Source organism: Ochlerotatus camptorhynchus, unplaced genomic scaffold (assembly GCF_037179485.1).
Source record: "Ochlerotatus camptorhynchus isolate MF236.1 unplaced genomic scaffold, CSIRO-AGI_Acam_v1.1 ptg000663l, whole genome shotgun sequence".
Taxonomy (NCBI): domain Eukaryota; kingdom Metazoa; phylum Arthropoda; class Insecta; order Diptera; family Culicidae; genus Ochlerotatus; species Ochlerotatus camptorhynchus.
In genome coordinates, this window is record NW_027041142.1 from 439841 (window position 1) to 461327 (window position 21487).

At 43.4% G+C, this 21487-nt stretch overlaps 1 protein-coding gene across 1 annotated transcript in view; it reads left to right on the forward strand.

Annotated features, from left to right (window-relative positions):
* cac (cacophony) overlaps window positions 1–21487 on the forward strand; it is a 435895-nt gene that overhangs the window by 396160 nt on the left and 18248 nt on the right. The window contains exons 30-33 of the mRNA XM_065237935.1: window positions 2989–3143; window positions 19041–19271; window positions 19700–19854; window positions 19930–20207. Of these exons, the coding sequence (XP_065094007.1) occupies window positions 2989–3143; window positions 19041–19271; window positions 19700–19854; window positions 19930–20207 (819 nt within the window). The remainder of the gene's footprint in view (window positions 1–2988; window positions 3144–19040; window positions 19272–19699; window positions 19855–19929; window positions 20208–21487) is intronic.

The window sequence follows — 21487 nt, forward strand, 5'->3', positions numbered from 1 at the left end:
TTCAAATGTTCGTAATCCGTAAGGAACCAATGAAATTGACAAAATTTTATTTTCTATCATTAAATGGGGTTAACAGAACTAATTCTGCACAAGTTTTGGTATAAATTTTATCATTATTGAATTTTTGCACAGATTTTTAAAATTTTACCGAACTGTTCAGCAATTCAAAAACCTAGTAAAACCTCTACTAACTGGATTAGTGTGTACCGATTTTTGATAAATTAGATTGCCCTAGACTGAAAAAGCTATAAAAAAGAAATCTCAGAAAAGTCTTAAATTTCTTCCATATGGAACTGATGTGCAAGTACTGAAAGAGTATGATTTTATAACAAAGATTCCACATCACGATCTTGAATTGGTGCTGGAAAAATATGATAAAGTGAAAGACGAGCTGGGCTTTGACACAATTTTCTATGATATCCGTTACCTATTTTTCTTGTTTATTACAGTAGCTTTAACGCTCTTGGGTCATTCGTGAGTCCGGGGGTGAGAACTGAATTCGTGACTACTGCGGGGTTGCTTCCCTATCCGTTGCTTGCTCTAAAGGGCCACGCACATTGCATCCGTTGGTGAACCGTTGTGGCAAAGCTGACAGTTAGGCAATAAATTTGGCTGTACCTATGCCGCAACGTACCACTAATGAATGAAATGTGCGCGGACCTTAACAATTTTGTGATGATTCATGAGTGTTGGTTTAATAAATTTGCTGCAACTCGGTTGTCACTTTTAGCTTGTTCTATTTTAATATTTGCAGAAATTAATGATTCTACGTTGACATTTATGGAACTTCTCAGAAGATCTCTAAGCGTAGCTGAAGCTCTTGGAACTTTGATGAAGTTTTCAGAGTTTATTGCAAATTAAAACTAAACATTTAAATTTAAACTTCTCAAAGCTTCTCAGAACTTCGCAGACGATTTCTCGGACAATATTGGAATGTCTCCAAAGATCTCGGAGCACCTCTTAAGCTCTTGGTGACTCACTGAAGTGTTTTGAGCTTCGCAGAAGTTTTAAAACTTTGGTGAATTTTTTAGAACTTCGCTTAAATGTTTGGAACTTCGTTGATAGTTTTTAAACTTCACTGAAGTTCTTTTACCCTCGCGAAAGCTATCTGAGCTTATCTCAAGAACTTGAACTACTCTAAACTACTCACGGCACTTCGACAAAGTTCTCAAATTTTATCTGAAGTTCGTGGAATTTCTCTGAAGTTCTCCTGGCTTATCTCAGGTTTTTGAAACTTCGCTGGATTTCATGGAGCTTCACAAAATTGTTTCAAACTTTACTGAAGTGTGTGTAAATGCGTTTAAATTGTTAAAACTTTACCGAAGTTTTCGCAGCTTATCTCAAGTACAGCTGATATAACGTTTGTAAGCCCTGCATGTCAGTCTCATATTGCAAATGGAAATAAGAAAAATCAGTAGGCTTGTACGTAGTAATGAAATTGATACGATTTAGGAAGACACAAATTGAAATCGATGAAATTGATACGATTTAGGAAGACACAATGTAACGAAATTAACTTGCTGTTCTTTGTGATTCTAATTTCCAATACAATGTGTACATTTTTATACGATGTGTGATTGACAATTTAGGAAATTTGTATCAAGACTTAACATAGGATAAAAATTGACCAAACAGACATCATAGCCACTTGAGCCATCAGCAGATGAATGCCCAAGTAACAATTAGGGTTTTATGAGGGTTCTGTAGACTATGAATTAGACTTGTAACATGCTTTAAAACCATGATAAAACTAGCAATGTTACTTGGGTGATTATCATTTATGTAGCAAATAAACATTCAAAAGAAGTTTTCAGTTTTTTTCTCATTTGATAGTATCTATCTTGAAAATATCGACGAGGATCCCTATGACACGGGTAAATAGAATCAACTTCATAATGAGTAGATGGTCATCTGATTTTTTTGAAATAGATTACACTGAGAATAAAATAACGCAGATTTTTTTATGAACAATCATTATACTTGAAATATTTTTGGAACCTGATGTTTACACTTTTGTAAAAGATAAATAAAAAAAATAAAAATAGGTTCTTTAAAAATGGAATAGACTGCATTTTAAAATTTAGCTCCATACCTTTTGACGTTTGATGATATCGAATTTTGACAGTTGACCAATATTTTCAAATCAACTCTTGTTCACCTTTCCAGCATTTTTATTGCTATTGGAATTAAGTAGTTTAAATTGAATTTTTTTTTTGCAATTCTTCGGAAATAGTGTCCACTTTTTCTCCACAGCTGTCATTGTTTACTTGTTGTCCCTTCCCAATGTGGTAAATCATTTGGGCAGTGATCAGTGTTCACTCGGCTGTCGACAAAAGCAGGCCACTCTCGATGTGTGCCACGCGATCGTCTGTTTTCTCGGCAGCAACCATTGTGTGGTCCTCCTCATTGTTCTTCATCAGCAGTTCTTTCGGTCGATGCGTCGTCGACTTTGGAAAGCAACCGTTTCGAGATGAGTGTGTGAGTGTTGACCACGTTTTGCGTCCATTGCTGCAATGGAAGCGCTTTGCCCCACGATGGCGTAATTGCCATATAATGCAACCACTGGAAGCGGCTCCAGTTCTGATGGAGGAGGCTTTTTGGATAGCGGAAGATAAAGTGTTTATTGTGTTGTACCTTTTGACTATAGTTTTAAGATGTATTGTATAGTGACCAAGAATCATCGGCTCTGTTAAGTTAATTCGGTTGAGCCTTATCAAATAAATAAATAAACAAAAAAAAAAAAAAAAAATTTGGGCAGTGATGTTCAAATGTTGTAATTGTTACCCAAGCTTTGAGTTTTAATAACTGCAGTTATTCAGAGTATCTTTTGATTTCTAGCAGTATTTAAAAACACAATGTAATTTTGTTTAATAAACAACCAAACAGTTTTGATTTAAATACAACCGTTAACATTGTTACAACCTAATATTACACCACACTCAATACTTACCCGTATCTGCTCTTGACCTTATTCCTTCCATTCCGCAGGAGAGAATCGCCTCTGGTGAGAACGCCCAGCCCCCGGCGGCGGCCACACCACGATTTGGGCTTCTCGGACACCGTATCGAACGTGGTCGAAATCCAGAAAGATGAACAGAAACGTGGTAGGCTTCATTTCGGCTACGCCCACAGGCACAATCGAGGTATTTCATTAAAAATTCATACTGTCCGGGATGTGGCGAGAGCTGCATCCTGCAAGATGCAAAAAGTGACACCCCACCGGCCAGAACCGAGACGATCGGAACTGGCACGGGACGGCGGTGTCTTCGATGTTGGTGTTGGTGTTGTGCAGTAAACGAATGATCAGTTGCTTTGTTCTCTAACTACTATATCCTCAGATGAAAAACTCCCACTGTGAGGCCAATTATGTTTCCTTTCACCACAACTAAGTCATTGCATTGATTCTTCAGTTGCACAAAACATATCTCGTAGATTAGAATATTGGATACTGAGAAGCGGATTTATCTTGAGTTGCTTTACAGAACTTATCTGGATTGTTTCCCTCTAATAATTTTTGCACAATTCATTTGCGCTCGACTGTGTCGTAATTGGATGCTAATAATCACAACGTGGACATTCTTTCAAACACAGAAAACAAACCAGCTTTCATAGAAGTAAAAACTACAACAGAGCAACACCACAGCGATACTTTTTTGGCAGTCGACTACGAAAACAAGGTTATGAATTTTTACTGGAAACAATTCTAAAAAAACCAATCAATCAGCAAGACTCAACACAGTTCAATCTCCTTCACCTCGAACATTGCAATAGAGTAGAAGTGTTAGTGTTTTTGGTTAGATTGGACACGAGAGTTGGTCGTGTGCTACACAGTCACAATGTGATTTTAGATGGTGCTATTCACAATTAGTTGCACGAGACTCATCCAATCATAGAGTAAAACATGAAGCTTAGAAATTCGCATTAACCGGTATCTAAAAAAATAGGTTCATCAGACTCTCTGAGAATTTATTATAATTTCAAAACAGAATTACTCAGAATCCTTACCGGGATTCAATCCTGTCCAATCAAAATTTCTATATTTTTCTTGAAGCATCTTAATTTATTGAAGCCTAGTTTAGATTGTATGATTTGTTAAATCTCGTGTTGCTGCCATCTTTTCAGATTACAAGTTGGACAGATTGTCTCAAATTAAATAACCGTACAAAATTAACCAAAAAAAAATCAGCAAATCATGGTACAACACGAAGTAATATGAAAAAAATCTCAGAAGATATTCATAACACTCACAAAAGGGATTCATATGTTTTGATAGAGGATACCACCATTATCGCTTTATCGATTCACTAGGATCTAGATGGAAACTTCTTTTAGTGAAAGAGCTGGAATGATTTTTTTAAATAATCAGTTTGATCTGTTTATGACATACTGCATCCAAAATCTGTGCTGCCCATAAATGGCTCCAAACCTCAACATAATTCAAAGGGGGGGGGGGCACAATTCCAATTACACGATGCGATCCGTTTGATTATAATATATGATTTAATTTTCACTTATTTCGGAATATTTCCACTTGTTTTAAATCTCAGATCTTCACAAATTTCACTGTACTATTTCGAGAATAAATTTTGTGCGGAATTTTAGACCTTAGAAAATTTTGGCGGCACCTACTGGGATTCAACACATGCATTTTGTGGTGAGAGGCAATCACGCTTACCACTACACCAATAGGACTAGTAAGAACCAAACTCCGTAACGTGGGTAGATCACCTTTTCGTGGTACGATACGGGATGTAAGATCTACCACCGATTCCTAGTCCTGAGTACTTCAAACTAGAGGAACAGAATTTTTCAGTAATCAAAGGAACACATCTTAGTCCTTGTTACTTTTTAGGCCTTGTTGATAGTGATAAGTCCTCGGGTTGCCTGGACCGAGGATGATCTTGAAACAAGGAAAAATGAGTTAGTTAGCCTTCACCTATGCGATTCCTAATCTTCTATTCATTGTTCCCTAGTTTGAAGTGGTTAACACTAGGGTTCTGATGCATGGTCATTACCGGTGTCATAGCTTATTTTTGTTGCTAAGGAATCCAATTTTGACTGACAAAGGGGCGCGCCTTTGGAGGGTGTTCCAAGACTCCGAAGGGTATAAATAGCGGGACCTTTCAATTAGAATCGATTCCTTGCGATGAAGGCAAGAGCGACAACTGAAAAAAAAAATCGAATACTTCATCATTTCTCAATAGTGATGGAGTAATACGACATGCACTAAACTAAGTACTCAGGATATACTACAATAAATCAAATTACTGGTCGCAGTGGTGTTATGTCCCAAACAGAGGGAAAAAAGAACCAAACTGAAATGATGGGAATTCTTAAACTGCCTAGCAAGTTTCCGAGTTTTTTTTTCCGAATTTGTGATCTAAATTTTACCGCCTTGTTTAAGCGCTGGAAGAGGCTTTTGAGGTTTTATATTTTTTTTAAATTTCTATAAGGGTTTCGAACTCGGGTCTAATTTAGAAACATTATTTTTTTTTACTCAGGGCAGAGCATCGATTTTTAATTTGTTTTTGCAAATATCCCGTCAGATAACTTTCATCGCAGAATCGCGTGTTCTTCGTTTCTACGGAAATTTTAAGACGGATTAAGAATTGATGATCATCGTCTATTTAAGTTGAATCGTATTTAACCTCGCACTTTGGCTCTTTGGTAATTGAAAGTACAGCTATTGGGATTTGAAATTATTTCGTGGAATATTTCAAAAGTTACTGGAAGGTGATCAGAACCGAAGTCAGCATGGGTACCAATTGGCTACAAAGTTGACATGAATCAGTTAAGTCAAAATCAATAGTTGAATGATTGCTTGCTGAAGAAAAGCATGTTGGGCTGTTTGGATGTTGAATAGTGTAATAACCTGAAGAACAATCATCAAACAGAATATTACCATTGGAATTGCTTTGAGCATTATTCCATGAGCGGTGTTTTGTATTAAATTTTAAGAATTACCATTACGGTCTGACGATTACTGCCCACCAGCAAAAAAATTCTACCCAAAATCAAGTTTAATTTACGTAAATTTGAGTGTATGCAATGTGCTCAAAATTAACTTATTGCGCTGAACTGTATCGTTGGATCAAATCTCTTGTTCCATTTTTGACAATAATAACAAGTGCAAGTGAGAGGTTCAACTCAAAATTAAGAAGAAATAACTAAAATTTTGGGAAGTATTTTTTTTCTCCGTGTGGCCCACGCATTGAATTGGCAAATAGGCAACTATAAACGTAATTTGTCCAAATTTTATTTCGACAGATCATTCCAAAGTTTCAATAACTTTGATATCAAATAAAGAAAGAATTTGATGTTTGATACGTCTATGAACAATGATGGCAACGCCACCACCGGCTCCATCAAGACGATCATTTCGATAAATGAAATAATATGCGTCCCTTTTAACCTTATGGTCAGGTTTAAGGAACGTTTCAGTTGTAACGGCGACATGCATCTTTGAGGGATCGAGCATTCTAATTCAAAATATGTAATGATTTAAAATCTATTACTAAATTTGACTCCTTTTTGAATAGCATAAGACATGAAGTTAGTTTTAAGCATGTCAGTAATTATGTCAATTACACTGGAGTCGAGTGATACGTCACGCGTAAAAAAAAACGCGTAAATTCTGGAATCCGCGGTAAAAAAAACCGCGATAATTCCGAAATCCGCGTACAAAAACCGCGTAAAAAGCGACACCAGTGTCTTACGATAAAACGCGTAAATTAGGAAATCCGCGTAAAAAAATCCGATATCCACGTAAAAAAAATAAAGCGTAAATTCTGAAATCCGCGTAAAAAGCGATTCCAGTGTAATGATCTCTGTAAAAATTCCATTGTAGGACCAGTAATGCTTCCCAATGAAAAATTATCAAAATTTCCGTTAAAATTATGATGGCTAGAATTCTGATTTCTTCCAGCTATCATGCAGCATAGGTAGCTTCATTAACTCGCTGAAAATCGTTAGCAGCGAGAGGAGTAGGTATACATTCCCAAAAATTGGATTTGTGGTTTTCACCACAATTCGAACATTTAAATTTCTTAGGATCTGCCTTTACAGGACAGTCGTCCTTTGCGTGAGAGGAATCACTACAGTTCATGCATTTAGCTGGCAAGTAGCAATTTTTTGTTCCATGACCCCATCCCTGGCACTTACGACACTGGGTGAGGTTTTGGAAATTTCCTCCAGTCTTCCTGAAGTGTTCCCACTTCACTCGGACATGGAGCATAAGGCTAGCTTTTTCCAAGGCCTTAAGGTTGTTTTGTTCACTAGACTTGAAGTGAACTAAATCATTAGAAATCCCGTTGTACGAATCGCCAGGACGGGATTTCCTTTACATTTTGATTACTTGAAGTGGTACAGCTCCAAGTAATTTTGCCAGTTCATCTTTGATCTGATCCAGGGATTCACCACTGGCCAGTCCTTTCATGACAACCTTGAACACACGTTCAGTTTTGGTGTCGTAAGTAAAAAAAATATGCTGCTTCTCAGTAAGATACTTGAGAACACATTTGAATCCGTCCAAGGTTTCATCCAATACACGGCATTCACCCCGACGGCCAATTTGCAGTGAAAAAATTGTGAAAAGTCAAGGACCATTAAAAGTCCCGGATCGTAAAATTCAACTAACCTTGTGGTCTGGAATCACAACATTTTTATGCGGACTACAGTCCGTCCTGGCGGAAAACTTGAATTGGAGAGTGTGCGAAGGATTTACCCATATTGACCATCAAGCAATCCGATATGGCATCGGCCAACGAAATCCTGTGGCTGTACAGAGGACGAGAACTTGTGACCTGAAGTGGAAGACGAGTTGACAGAATCGTTAGGGAGAGCATGTGACATGACCATGCCGAGGAAACTGGAGCTAAACAACAGACGGCCTCCAGCTTACTGGTGCAACGAGGCAATTGGCACCCTCCAAATGTGCCAATTGCCAATTGCCAATTGGAGATAACGACGAAGTCACCAACGAGCAACTCGAAGCAGTACCTGCTGAATACACTCGGTAAACTCTTTTTTTTTTATACAGGGGGGAATTTGCTCACAGACACCTGAGAAGGAACTCAGGGTGTGGGGATGGGAGAATTTCACTCCCGACCCACTAAACCTTACCCTGTGCGCTTGGACCTTGACCTCCCCGGAACCGCCCGAAGGCATTACTTCGTGGGAGGGGCCGCTGTAGCGCTATGGCGCCTCTCTAGCAATACTCTATCGATCTAGTCGGGCAGTAGGCAACTGCTGCTCGGCACGCCACTGTCGTTGTAATTCCGAAACTATGTGGGTGATCGCAGTCACCACCACGCTCCAGTTCTCGGTGGTACCACACATCCTATGAACGATGTTATCCGGACTGGTATCCGCTCCGCATATCGCTAGCATAGCGCTCGATACTGGCTCGAAGCGTGGACAGGCGAACACAACGTGTTCGGCGGTCTCCTTGACGCCAGCACACGTGGGGCAGATGGGAGTACTTGCATGTCCGAACCTGTGCAGGTAGCTTCTAAAGCAGCCATGGCCTGACAGGAACTGTGTCAGGTGGAAGTTTACTTCCCCATGGCGCCTGTTGACCCAGCTTGATACGGAAGGTATCAAGCGGTAAGTCCACCTCCCCTTTGTGGAGTTTTCCCACTCCGATTGCCATCTCGCGGTCGACACAATTCGCGCGTTGTTGCGCACCCCTCGAACGGTCCTCGCGTCATAGCACACCACATCCTCCTTAATGATAAGGCTGATTGGCATCATCCCTGCTATGACACAGACGGCCTCTCTCGAGATAGTGCGGTATGCACTGGCCACCTTCAAGCACATTAGCCTGTGTGTGCTCTCTAATTTCCGCCTGTGGCAGTCAATATCCAGTACCGCAGCCCACGCTGGGCCGTCGTATCTGAGGATAGATACTACGACCCCAGCGAGGAGCCTGCGCTTACTGGCATTCACTGCCGAGCTGTTTGACATCATACGGGATAATGCCCCCACAGCCATAGACGCTCTCTTGCAGGCGTACTCGACGTGGCAGCCGAAGCTGAGCTTATCATCGAGCATAACCCCCTAGAGTTTCAGAGAGCGCACAGATCTAATTGTGCTTCCGCCGACTGTCAACGTCGCATGCTGTACTGACATGCGATTGTTGACTACGACCACTTCCGTCTTGTGATGGGCAAGCTCCAGTTTCCTGGATCTCATCCATTCCTCCACAAGCTTGATGCAGTGAGCCGCTGTCAGCTCCAGGGAATCAAGAAAATCCTATCTTCCTATGCTTACCGATGATATAAACACTAGAAAACGGAATCATGATTAGTGTACATCTGAGGTGGGTTATCATTTGTGTTACACATCATGATCAGCAACTAAAACGATAATCCACTGATATGATAACAATCACATCTCGAAATCTTGGAGCTTACTGCCTTCGTTCTGGTTGTTCTGGAGGCCAAATACCCTACAATATGGATAGTATTGGAGCCAGGATGGTACGTAGATGTCGAAAATAAATATCCACAACCTGTCAAACACTCTACAATATGGGTATTTTTAGAACTGGGATGAACATGTACAATGTTGGAAATTGATGTCCGCTGCCATTTTGGAAACCAGATAACGGCCATTGATTTCATGAAAACTGTCAAATACCCTACAATATGAGTATTTTTGGAACCGGAATAACGAGTAGATGTCGAAAATCGATATCTGCCACCATTTCAGAATCCAATATGGCCATTGATTTAAGAAAAACTATCAAAGACCCTACAATGCGGGTATTTTGGAACCAGAATGACGTGTAGATGTCGAAAATCTATGTCTACCGCCATTTTGGAATTGAAGATGGTGGCCAATTGCGTAAAGTAAACCCTACACGATTGCTTTTATTGACAATAATCGTATTGTCAATACATGCTATATTGACGTCAATATATCGAGATTGACAACATTTCTGAGTTCACATCATCAATATTATTGTCAATAATTCCCCTTCACGTCTATATATTGAAGCGTCTGGGGTTTGCTTAAGAGAAAACTATCAATAAACTAGTCAGCATGGTGGTGGACATCGATTGACGACATCTACACGTCATTCCGGTTCCAAAAATACCTGCATGTCATCCCTGTTCTGAAAATAACCTGCTGCAGGGTATTTAACAGTTTTTCTGCAATTGATGGCCGCCATCTTGGATTTCAAAATGGCGGCGGACATCGATTTTCAATCTCTTTACGTCATCCCCGTTCCAAAAATACCCACATTATAGGGTTTTTTAAATTATTTTTCTTGTCTTAGATGGGGAATTTTCGGTGACGACAGCTGATGATCATGATCGGAGATTATCGCTATTTTATATGATCGTGATCTGTAACACAAATGATAATTGCATTATCGTTTCCAGAACTTTGCGTTGTGATTTTTGAGTTTGTACTGATCATCAGTGTAACCAAAATGAGAATAACATTATCTTTATCTAAATCGTAGATTTTGATTCCCTGGTCAGCTCTACCTCCTCGAGGGATTCCCCGTAGACTACCAGCGTGACATCGTCGGCAAAACCTACAATTTTCACGCCTACCGGGAATTTTATCCCCAACAGTCCATCGTACATGACGTTCCATAACACCGGGCCCAGGATGGAGCCTTGTGGCACTCCTGCGGTGACTCTAACGCATTTTTCGCCATCTTCTGTGTCGTACGTCAACACACGATTCTGGAAGTAGCTTTCCAGAATCTTATACAGCCCTCCGAGAATTTGGAGCTGGTGTAGCCAGCGGGCTATCGCCCCCCCAGTACGCGCTGTTGAACGCGTTCTTCACATCTAAGGTTAGCACTGCGCAGTAGCGAATGCCCCTTCGTTTCCAGTGGACCACCTCTGCCGTCTGGATGACGTCGCGGATGGCATCCACCGTGGATCTGCCCTTACGGAACCCATACTGGCTGCTTGACAGGCCGTCTACACCTTCGGTGTAGGCCGACAACCTATTGAGGATGACCCTCTCAAGCAGTTTTCCAGTGGTGTCCAGCAAACAAATGAGCCTGTATGCTGACGGGTCCCCAGGGGGTTTTTCTGGCTTCGGGAGCAGCACCATCTTCTGCCGCTTCCACGCATCTGGGAAGATGCCTACGTCCAGACAGGTCTGAAAAACAGAACGGAACATGTCTGGATTTTCCGCAACGGCCACCCTCAGAGCCACAACCGGGATCCCATCTGGGCCCGGGGCCTTGCCCACCACCAGCGACTTGGCAATACCGCCAAGTTCACTGTTCGTCACTCTAGACACTTCTCCCTGATCCGCGCCTGGGATCCGCGGCCAGGAGTCTACGTCCCTACGCGAGAACAGGAACCCAACGATCGGAGCCAGTACCGCTGGTGATCTCTCCGGGGGTGCCGTCACGCCGCGGGTCTTTGCCATGACCACTTTGTAGGCATCCCCCCATGGGTTCGTGTTGGCGCATTGGCATAAGCTGAGGGCCGCCTTAGCCACTCGAAGAGCGACACGGCGTTCCTCCCGAGAGTCAGTCGTATGAGCTCGTTGCATCATCCTTCTCGCCTGGAGGCAAGACGCCCTGAGGATAGCAATCGACTCGCTCCACCAGTACACCGGTCCATGGCCATGCCTGCGATAGGCTATCCTAGGCATAGTTGTATCGCACGCCCTTGTCAGCGCTGCTACCAGTTCTTCCCCCGCCTCAGTGATTCGCCGAAGACCTCTTCCTCGAAGAACGACGTCCGCCAGCCTCGAGCGCAGGAAGGATTTCTTCCTGCCACTCGCCTCTCACCTGGCCCCACACTGTACCGAATCGCCTGATGGTCACTATGGGTGTAACTCTCATCGACCCTCCAGTGTAGGTTGCCCTCCAAACTCGGGCTGCAGTATGTCACGTCGATGACGGATTCTGCACCATTCCTTCTGTAGGTACTGACCGAGCCGGTGTTGGCTAGTACAACGTCCAGTTTGGCCATTGCCTCCAGTAGGATGCATCCTCTCTGGTTGGTGTGGCGGCTGCCCCACTCCACCGCCCATGCGTTAAAGTCGCCCGCAATGACCACCGGTCTTAGACCGACAAGTACCGCAGTGAGTCTGTCCACCATCAGCGAGAACTGCTCGATAGACCACCTGGGCGGAGCATAACAGCTGCTTAAATATACTCCATTAACCCTGGCAATCACGAATCCCTCGCTCGAGTTGGACACGACTACCTCCTGAATGGGGAAGCTCCCCATCGTGCATATCGCCGCCATCCCCGACGCGTCCGTGACCCAATTCCCGTTGCCGGTTGGGACGCGGTACGGATCGGAGATGATTGCGACATCCGCTCCCTATTCCACTGCCGATTGCCACAGCAGTTGCTGGGCAGCCAAGCAGTGGTTCAGGTTCAACGGTAAACTCTTGGAGAGGATCATCCTAAACAGACTGACGAAATGCACGGAAAGTGAGCACGGATTTTCGAAGAGGCAGTATTTCGAAAAGGAAGAACAAAAGTCAAGAAGGCGTCGAAACAGAAGTGAAGAGGGGGTCGATATTACGCCGTGATAACGATCGACGCCAAGAATGCGTTAAACAGCGCCAGCTGGGAGGCCGTCGCTACTTCCAGCACCGGGTTCTGATCTAAGAGCCAAATATGGGACAGAGATCGATTAGGATAACGGTGGGAATTTCACAAGGCTCCATCCTTGGTCCAACGCTCTGGAACGTGATTTAAAACGGCAGTCCAACGCTGAAGCTGCCCAAACGAGTTGAGATCGTTGGCTTTGCGGACGACGTCGTCTTACGGAAACAGGCAAGACGCTGGAATAGATGGAAATGTTGGCGACCGAGGCGGTCGACGTGATTGGAAACTATATGCATGGATCGAAGCTGCAGATAGCCCACAACCAAAGCGAAGTGGTATTTGATCAGTAACTTTAAAGCGCTGCAGCGGTCAGAAATCACCGTTGGGGAGCACGCCATAAACTAGAACTGTGTGTTGAAATGCCTGGGAGTGATGGTCGACGACCGTTTGGCTTCAATAGCCATCAACGCGGTAACCAAAATCATACCGAACATCTTGAGACCAAGCAGTAGCAAGAGACGGCCCCTGGTTAGTGTATCTATGTTGGTACTGAGATATGGAGGTTCAGCCTTGGTTGCAGCGCTGGAAACCAAGCAGAATTTAAGGAAACCGTTCAGTACCTACCAGCTGAACAAACCGTACGAAAACTTTTCGAAACGTTTGATGTACCCTTTGTTGTAAGAATAGTAAACATTTATCAGTAATTCCATTAATAGAGGATCAATAATGGTCAAACTTGATTGTAAAATCATTATGATGGTTAAAATATTGAAAAAGAAAATTTTCCGATTTTGTCAGCTTCTCGTTTTTGTCAGCCTGAAATTTCAGATGGGGTTGACAAAATCGGGAAAGTACTGTATAAGCACTACAAAATACGGCTGATTTCGAGTTACCGATAAAATAAAAGCTGATTAACACGCAGTTCAAATGGAAAGGTTGTCGAAGAAAAAGAGACTGCCGACAATAGTCAAACACACCTGAGAACACACCGCTCTACTGACAAAAAAAAAAAACACGGGAAGAACAGTAAACCAGAGTAGCTACGCAGTAATGGCGCAATTAACCAAGGTTAATGGATCAAACTTAAATAAATAGTGTCCAAAACATGAACAATATATGTCTAATTTATGGATCGTGCTTATCCCTAGTAGCACGCTTGTTGCAAACTGGTTGTTGAAACTTCTACACGACCTATTGCAGTCATAAACAAGTTGCTGCAACTTTCTGCGACTGAAGTGTTAGTTAAGGGTCCTGTGCACCACCAGCGGTGCAAAGGGCCAACGTGAAAGACTTCCATCCTGGGCGGCTGCTCGCTTTTGCCTTGACCTGGGCCCAGGTCAGATTCCTATCGACTTGCTTAATTTCTTTATTGAGCCTCTGCCGCCATGAGCCGCTGGGTTTGTCTCTGCTGCGATGTCCTGCCGGATTCCATGTTCCTGCCGGAAAAAGATTTTGTTTCCGCCCCGTCGAAGTGTGTGGCCGACCCACCTCCACTTTCGCCCTCGAATTTCTGTTGCTATCGGCTTCTGATGACATCGACGATGGAGCTCGGAATTCGAGATCTAGTTGTGAGGCCACCAGGCACGAATTATATACCGCAGGCATCGGTTGATGAAGACCAGCAGCTTTTGAGTGTTCTCCGCTGATACACACCACGTCTCGCTGGCGTATAACAATACAGATTTCACGTTCGAGTTGAAAATTCGGATTTTTGTGCGTTGGATCTCCATACGTTTCGTAAACTCGCAAAGGCAGCCCTAGCCTTCTTAATTCGTGCACCTATGTCGCTGTTGGTCCCGCCGTCCGACGCTATTTGGCTGCCAAGATATTGGAAACTTTCGACCTTCTCCACTGCTTGCCCCTCTACCGTAAAGTTGGAAGGGTTGTCCGTGTTGATATCCAACGATTTGGTCTTGTTGACGTTGATGGTGAGACCCGCTGCAGAGGAGCGTTCGGCTAGGTCATTGAGCTTACTCTGCATATCAGAGCGCCGTTGTGCTAGTAGAGCAACATCATCAGCCAAATCGAAGTTGTTGAGACGCTCCATGGTGATAGGCTGCCAAAGCAGCCCACGGTTCGGTACACGGTCAATTGCACCTACCATGATCTCGTCGATTACGATGATAAACAGTAGCGGTGATAGTATACATCCTTGTCTCACACCAGCGACTACCCGGATAGGGTCGGACAAGGCTCCGTTATGCAGAAGTCTGCACGTGAAAGCCTCATACTGCGCTTCGATGAGGTTGACGATTTTATCCGGGACTCCCTTGCGTCTCAGGGCGCTCCACAGATTCTCGTGATTGAGACGGTCGAAAGCTTTTTCGTAGTCAATGAATACCAAATAAAGTAACTCTTGGAATTCATTGACCTGCTCCAGGATGATGCGGAGCGTGACAATATGGTCCACACAAGATCTTCCGGCACGGAATCCTGCCTGCTGCCGTCGGAGAGTCGCGTCGATCTTCTCCTGTATCCGATTCAGGATAACTTTGCACAGAACTTTGAAAACAATACACAGTAACATGATGCCTCGCCAATTGTCGCACACAGTCAGATCCCCCTTCTTTGGGACCTTCACTAAGATGCCCGGCATCCAGTCGGCCGGAAAAATCGCGGTGTCCCAGATATTACAGAATAGTTGATGCAACATTTGTGCGGATAGCATGGGGTCAGCTTTGAGCATTCCGGCTGATATGCAATCGACCCCTGGAGCCTTGTTGGATTTCATGCTTCGGATAGCTGCTCAATCTCCTGCAGTGATGGGGCCTCGGAATTGACGCGAGTGATGCGCCGCACCCTAGGCGGATCATGCCGAGATGTTGATGGCTGGTTGGCCGTCGAAACTTGAAGAAGTTGTTCGAAGTGCTCAAACCAGTGTTTCAGCTGGTCAGTGGGGTCGGTAAGCAATTGTCCAGTCGTTTCCTTCACTGGCATCCTCGGGTTCATCCTTGCTCCACTCAGGCGTCGTGAGATATCGTAGAGGAGGCGTATATCGCCAGTGTTCGCCAGCGCAGCTTACCCATGTTGTTCTCGCTTGTTTCTATAAAGGCATTCTTGATGGCCGTCCATTGTTCTTCGACGCTGTCACCTTCTGGAACGTCCGCAGCTCGAGTCTCAAGTTCTTCAACAAAAGACCTTTTTACCGCTGGATCTTCAAGTCGGCGTGTGTTGAACCGCCGCCCGAGTCTCTCCTCCCGTCGCTGGATCCGCGTAGGCGGATTTCACCGATTAGAAGGTGATGGTCAGAATGGATGTCGGCGCTGCGTTTATTCCGAACATCAAGAAGGCTCCGTCTCCATTTTCGGCTGATGCAGATGTGGTCGATCTGATTTTCGGTATGTCCATCACGGGAAACCCACGTGACTTTGTGCACTGGCCGATGGGGGAAGAGCCAGCCCCCGATCACCATGTCGATATTGCCACAAAATTCTGCAAACAGCTCACCGTTCTCGCTCATTTCGCCGAGACCATGGCGTCCCATGACACGCTCATAGTCCGTGTTGTCGGAGCCGATCTTCGCATTGAAGTCGCCAGTGTAGATCTTGATGTCACCCTTTGGAACCTTATCCACGACGGCATTCAGTTGACTGTAAAAATTCTCCTTGTCCTGTAGCTCGGCAGCATCGGTTGGCGCATAACATTGGATTATGGTAAGGTTACGAACCCGTGTTCTAAATCTGGCAATGGTCTCATTGACAGGCTCCCACTTGATGAGCGCAGCACTTGCCTGGACGCTAAGTAGGAGACCAACTCCACGATGGCGGGGAGCGTTTTCACCTCGAATACCAGAGTATAGTAGTACCTGTCCCGACGGCAGTTTGTGTTCTCCAAAGTTTGGCCAACGAACTTCACTCAGTCCCAGGATTTCTAGCTTCATGCGTCGCGCCTCGTTGGCGAGTTGTGCCAGTTTACCCTGCTGGGCTAACGTCAATACATTCCATGATCCAATTCGTGTCCGTTGTTTTGCGCTAAAAGTCGTTGCCGTTATATCAGTTCGATGTCTTTCTCTGTTGGTTTCTGTAACAATTGTAAAGGTTTCAGAGACAGTAGGTGGTTGGCCTAAGGTCTCCTATCCGCCGTGATGGGGCTGCCATCTTAGGTGTAGCTTCCGGGGAAGAGCATTTCTTATTCAGCTGCTGGATGCCAGTCAGACGCTGTTTGAGCCGCACCTCCATGGTGAACAGACACTCGGGTTGGCGAAGCATTTCCTCTATCACCGTGCTATGGCTACCGCGCCAGTGTTCGCGTTGCACCTCCTCACTCTGCTATTGTCGGATTGACAACATTGCCCAGGCTACGCCAACCAGCTGTGTCCATGTTTCAGCTAGCAGTGTTTTGTGATCATATGACTCGTGCAGGCGTGAGGTAGGAACTTGTGAAGACCGGAGCTAGGTATATCGCTCCTTCCAGATTGTCACTCACCATTTTGTAGCCCTGAAGTGTGCTACTCGGGATATTTTTAGGTGTGCAAGCTTGACTTTCTATGGATCACTTTCATTAGCTTAAGGTTCATTGCTGAATGTTTTATGGATAATTTGCAATATGTGTATGGATAATTCGTGCAATTTCAATGCTCATTCTTTAAAAATTTAGCGGTACATTTTTACAATTGTGTTGCTAAATTTTACATACAATATGGATCATATTGATATTTTTTAAAGATCATTCACACTTTTTATGAGATTTCTTGTGGTGTTTTATGGATCATTTGGATGCTTTTTAAAGAATGTTTTTCAATATTTTATGGATCGTTTTATCGATTCTAAAGGTGCATACTTAGTGCTGCCCCTGAGAAGTCTGGAGCGTTGTAAAACGTTTTCAAACCGTTTTAGACAATTCTGTCGATTAAAATAGGTAGAATGGCAAGTAATATATAAATTTAAACAAAAAATAAAGACATATATGGGCGAGACGCTGAGAAATTACTAATATAAGTACTGCTTAGATTTAAGAAAATACATAATTTCCCCTATATTGATCGAAAATGGATGACATTCGGCCAAACCACGTTCGGTCAAATGACCAAAACGTTTTGCGCTACTCAAATCAGAATCTCTTGATCCATCCTTATAGGAAACTAGCTGAGTGTGCCCGTCCTTGCTCGGGATTCAATATTAGCTTGAGTTTATACGCCGATTCAAAAAAGCATGCTATATTTTTTCTCTTTCATTTGTATGGGAGCCCCCCTTAAAGAGGGAGGAGGGGTCTCGAACCATCATAAGACCCTTTCCTGGCCCCAAAAACCCCTACATACAAATTTTCACGCCGATCGGTTCAATAGTTTCCGAGTCTATCAGGGTCCGACAGACAGGTAGACATTTATTTTTATATAGGGGAAATGGCTCTAATGTTCGCCTATGGATCTAAGATTGGACCCATCTATAAAAATTTGCTATTTATCAATTTTATCCAGATAAACGCGTTATTGGGACGGTACTAATGGATATTTTTGGTCGCTATTGAAAATTTAGTTGATTGCTCAGTTTATGTATGGGTCCAAATTATGGGCATTTAGGCCGACATTACATCCATTTCCCCAATATAGATAGATTTAACGCATTTTCCAAATCTGATAGGGTTTACTTCTAATTTTTTTTCTGTTACAGTACAGAATCTGTCAAAAACCGTTCTAACGTCACGTAGAATGCGTCATTAGAGTAACTAGTTAGCAACTGTAAAAAAATATAGCTTTATTCTTTCCACCCACCCCGCTTAGCGAAATAATATTGACACACCGAGAGCACCTCTAGTGAGTTACCCAATTAAGTACACGTGTTGTAGTTGAAAAGCGCCAGCAAGCACTGCACCACCGCTCAATGCTCCCACCACACTCTGATCACATAGTACTAGACTAGACTAGAGTATCTCCCCTGTATTATTTTATTTTCCCTCTCCATAGTGCCCATTTCATTTCTTACCCGCTGATTTAGCAAGACTATAGAATCTCTCTGTCTATTTTCTTCCTAGCTGCTGAGAGTGTTGTGCATTTTGGAACAAGCTCTAGTGATCAACCTTCTTCTTTTTTATTTTCCTACAAAGTTCTTACATCTGTTACCGAGCGTTCCGTAGTCCTACCATTTGTTATTCCTAATTGAGTGATTTTACTCGTTCTCGTTATGATTTTCCGTTATCGCTTTTGTCGGAGTGTTTCCTCTCGTGAAGATTGATCGAGCATCCAGCTCCTTCGCTTTTTGTTTAGATGCAACTCCCTGTCGTTCGACGATTAGCATTTTCCCACATATGTTATCTTGCTCTGGTTATAGTCCATCCAATAACTTTAGAACGTGATCTGAGTTTTAGCTTATTTTAGAAATAACAAAATGTTCGAATCCGAACCGAGATTGAACGCAAATGACATTGGCCCGCAAGTCGGTGTTCTATCTCGCTCTCTGTCTGTGTCTTACACACACATACACTCATGTTACTCCCTATGTCTCTTTCGGTATCTGTTCTCGTGCTATTATCCGTTCTTCTTCACTATAATTATATCTAGGTTCCTGGTCAGCATCAACCAGCCCTGCCCGTTCGCCATCACCTAATCGTTCCGGTGTACATAGTAGTGCCCAGCATCGAAGTAGAAAAGAGCGTTCCAAAAATCACCCGGCCTACCAAACGTACGACACGACGATCCTCTGTGAGCGGTCACGATCGCCGAGTCCTGCCAGTTTGCTCCAAGAACTGCGGGACCGGGATCACACCCGGCGGAAGTATAGGAATGGAATGGGTACTGGACACTTTCTCTCCGTTTTATCGTTTCTTTACTCTCTAGCCATGTCCCATCTGTCTCCTTCTGTACATGTGACGTATACTTATAAACATCCTTCTGACTCATCACCCATCTGTAACTCACTCTATGTTGTCCACCCTTTCAATGTATCCCCCCCTAATTGAACCAGTGCCATACGTATCAAGTTAGGACTTCTTGGAAGCCCAGCGCTTCTCGAACAGTCTTCGGATGGCTCTTTGTTAAAATTGTTTGTACAAATTCCACCATCACCTTCACCTTTGTTTTGTAAATGTCTCAAACTTTGTGGATAGTAATCTTAACTGAGTGCCACGTTTTGAATACGGACCATGGACTGCTGGCAAGCCTCAAAATATTAACATGTTTCCATCTTTTACGTGCATTTCGTTCGAAACTCAATCACGCAGGTCCACCGGGACACGTGCAGCACAGTTACCCGGTGCTGGTGGCACGCCGTCAAGGCCAGGGCCGAAGGCTACCGCCAACGCCGTGCAAACCGTCGACGCTTCAACTCAAACAGACCAACATCAATTTTCCCAAGTTGAATGCCAGTCCAACTCACGTAAGTCATGTGCCATTGCCAAATAAAATCTTCCAATTTTCCGATAACCTACTACGTAACTTCTTCCCAAACCAGACGCTGCAGTCAACCCACACGACGCCTCACAGCATTCACTCGATGCCACCAACGCGGGAATTTCTGCGGGACCGGGATCGGGACCGGGATCGCGAACGAGAGCGTGACCTGTACTACCGGGAGAGAGATCGGGAGCGGGACCGGGAACGCTACCGAAGCAGTCGCGAGCGGGAAGCACGCGATTACGGACCACTGCACTACGAGTTTCGCGATCGGGAGCGGGAGCTGTACGAACGAGAACGGGAAATCGAACGGGAGTTTGAGCGCGAGTATGATCGGTAAGTTGATTGGTTGTTAAGGCCCACGCACGTTGCGTCCGGAAATGATACGTTTCGGCAACTATCTAGCTGTCAGATTTTAAGCAACGCATCACCCACGGATGTAATGTGCCTGGAGCCTGCACGGTTTTCATTCTGTCAATATCCACCGGCATTGGGTACAAACTTGACAAACAGTAAATACAGCTTAAAGGTAGATCCGATGCTTTATACAATAATTAATTTGGGCCATTTGGGGTTCCTAAAATAGTATATACCTTCATTACTTCTACACTTCTAAGCAAGTGTAATATGGAAAGACATATGCACGCTTTGATGGTTGATACGATTTTCTTTATTATGAAATACTTTTGGTTACAAGTTACTTAAACTCTACGTAGTACAATATCTCTACAATGTTATTTGTTCTATTTAGAGAGAGACGCTTGGTGTTGCCTGAAATTATGGCTCTACCAATGGGAGCTCAGTAAGAAGATTTATCAGTAAAGAGAACTCAGCGCTTCAATGACAGTCTAATCTGAAATAATTTCAGAGTTGCTCATCTTATCGATTTGGTCTGTTCAGATGGATTAATCAAAAATAATAGCGCTATATCATATGCATAGTTTGAGAGGGGGAGGGGGATTACTGCACCCTCCCGCACCGCACTGATTTCAATGGAAGTAAAGTTTCAAACTGAAATAATTTCGGAGTTTCTTCCCAAGTAACATTTTAAGTTTTATAAAATACTACAAAGCAACTATAAAACAATATTCATAAAAACCTGGTCAAAGCTATTTGGTCATTAATGCACCCACCAAAACTTCATTAAGGGGGTATTCCCGATCTTTTTTTTCAAAAAATCAAATTTTTTTTTCACGTTTTTTTGTACTTTAGACTATATACTTTCATCCCCCCAAGCCGTTTTCCGATCAGCGAATTCGGTGTCCAGGCATAGCTGACTAATGGTAAGAACCCCCAAATGGTTTTAACTAAAGTCAAAACTTTAAACGCGTTTTTCTCGAAACCACATTTTTTTTATCGGGCGAAGATTTTTCTCAGAAACTATAAGAGTTATTGACTTGAATCTTTGCGCATTTTGTTCCTTATTAAATTCTTTGGAGCTTCTCCCACTTTCAGCCAAAAATATTAACATTTAACATTGTTTGAAGCACCTTAAAGCTGCAAAAAAGCGGGCAAAAAATCGCCTGTTTTTTCATATGGCCGCCATTTTGTTAATTTGCAAGATTTTTTGCTGCCAACGGGAGAAGCTCCAGAGAATCTTATGCAGATTATTAATT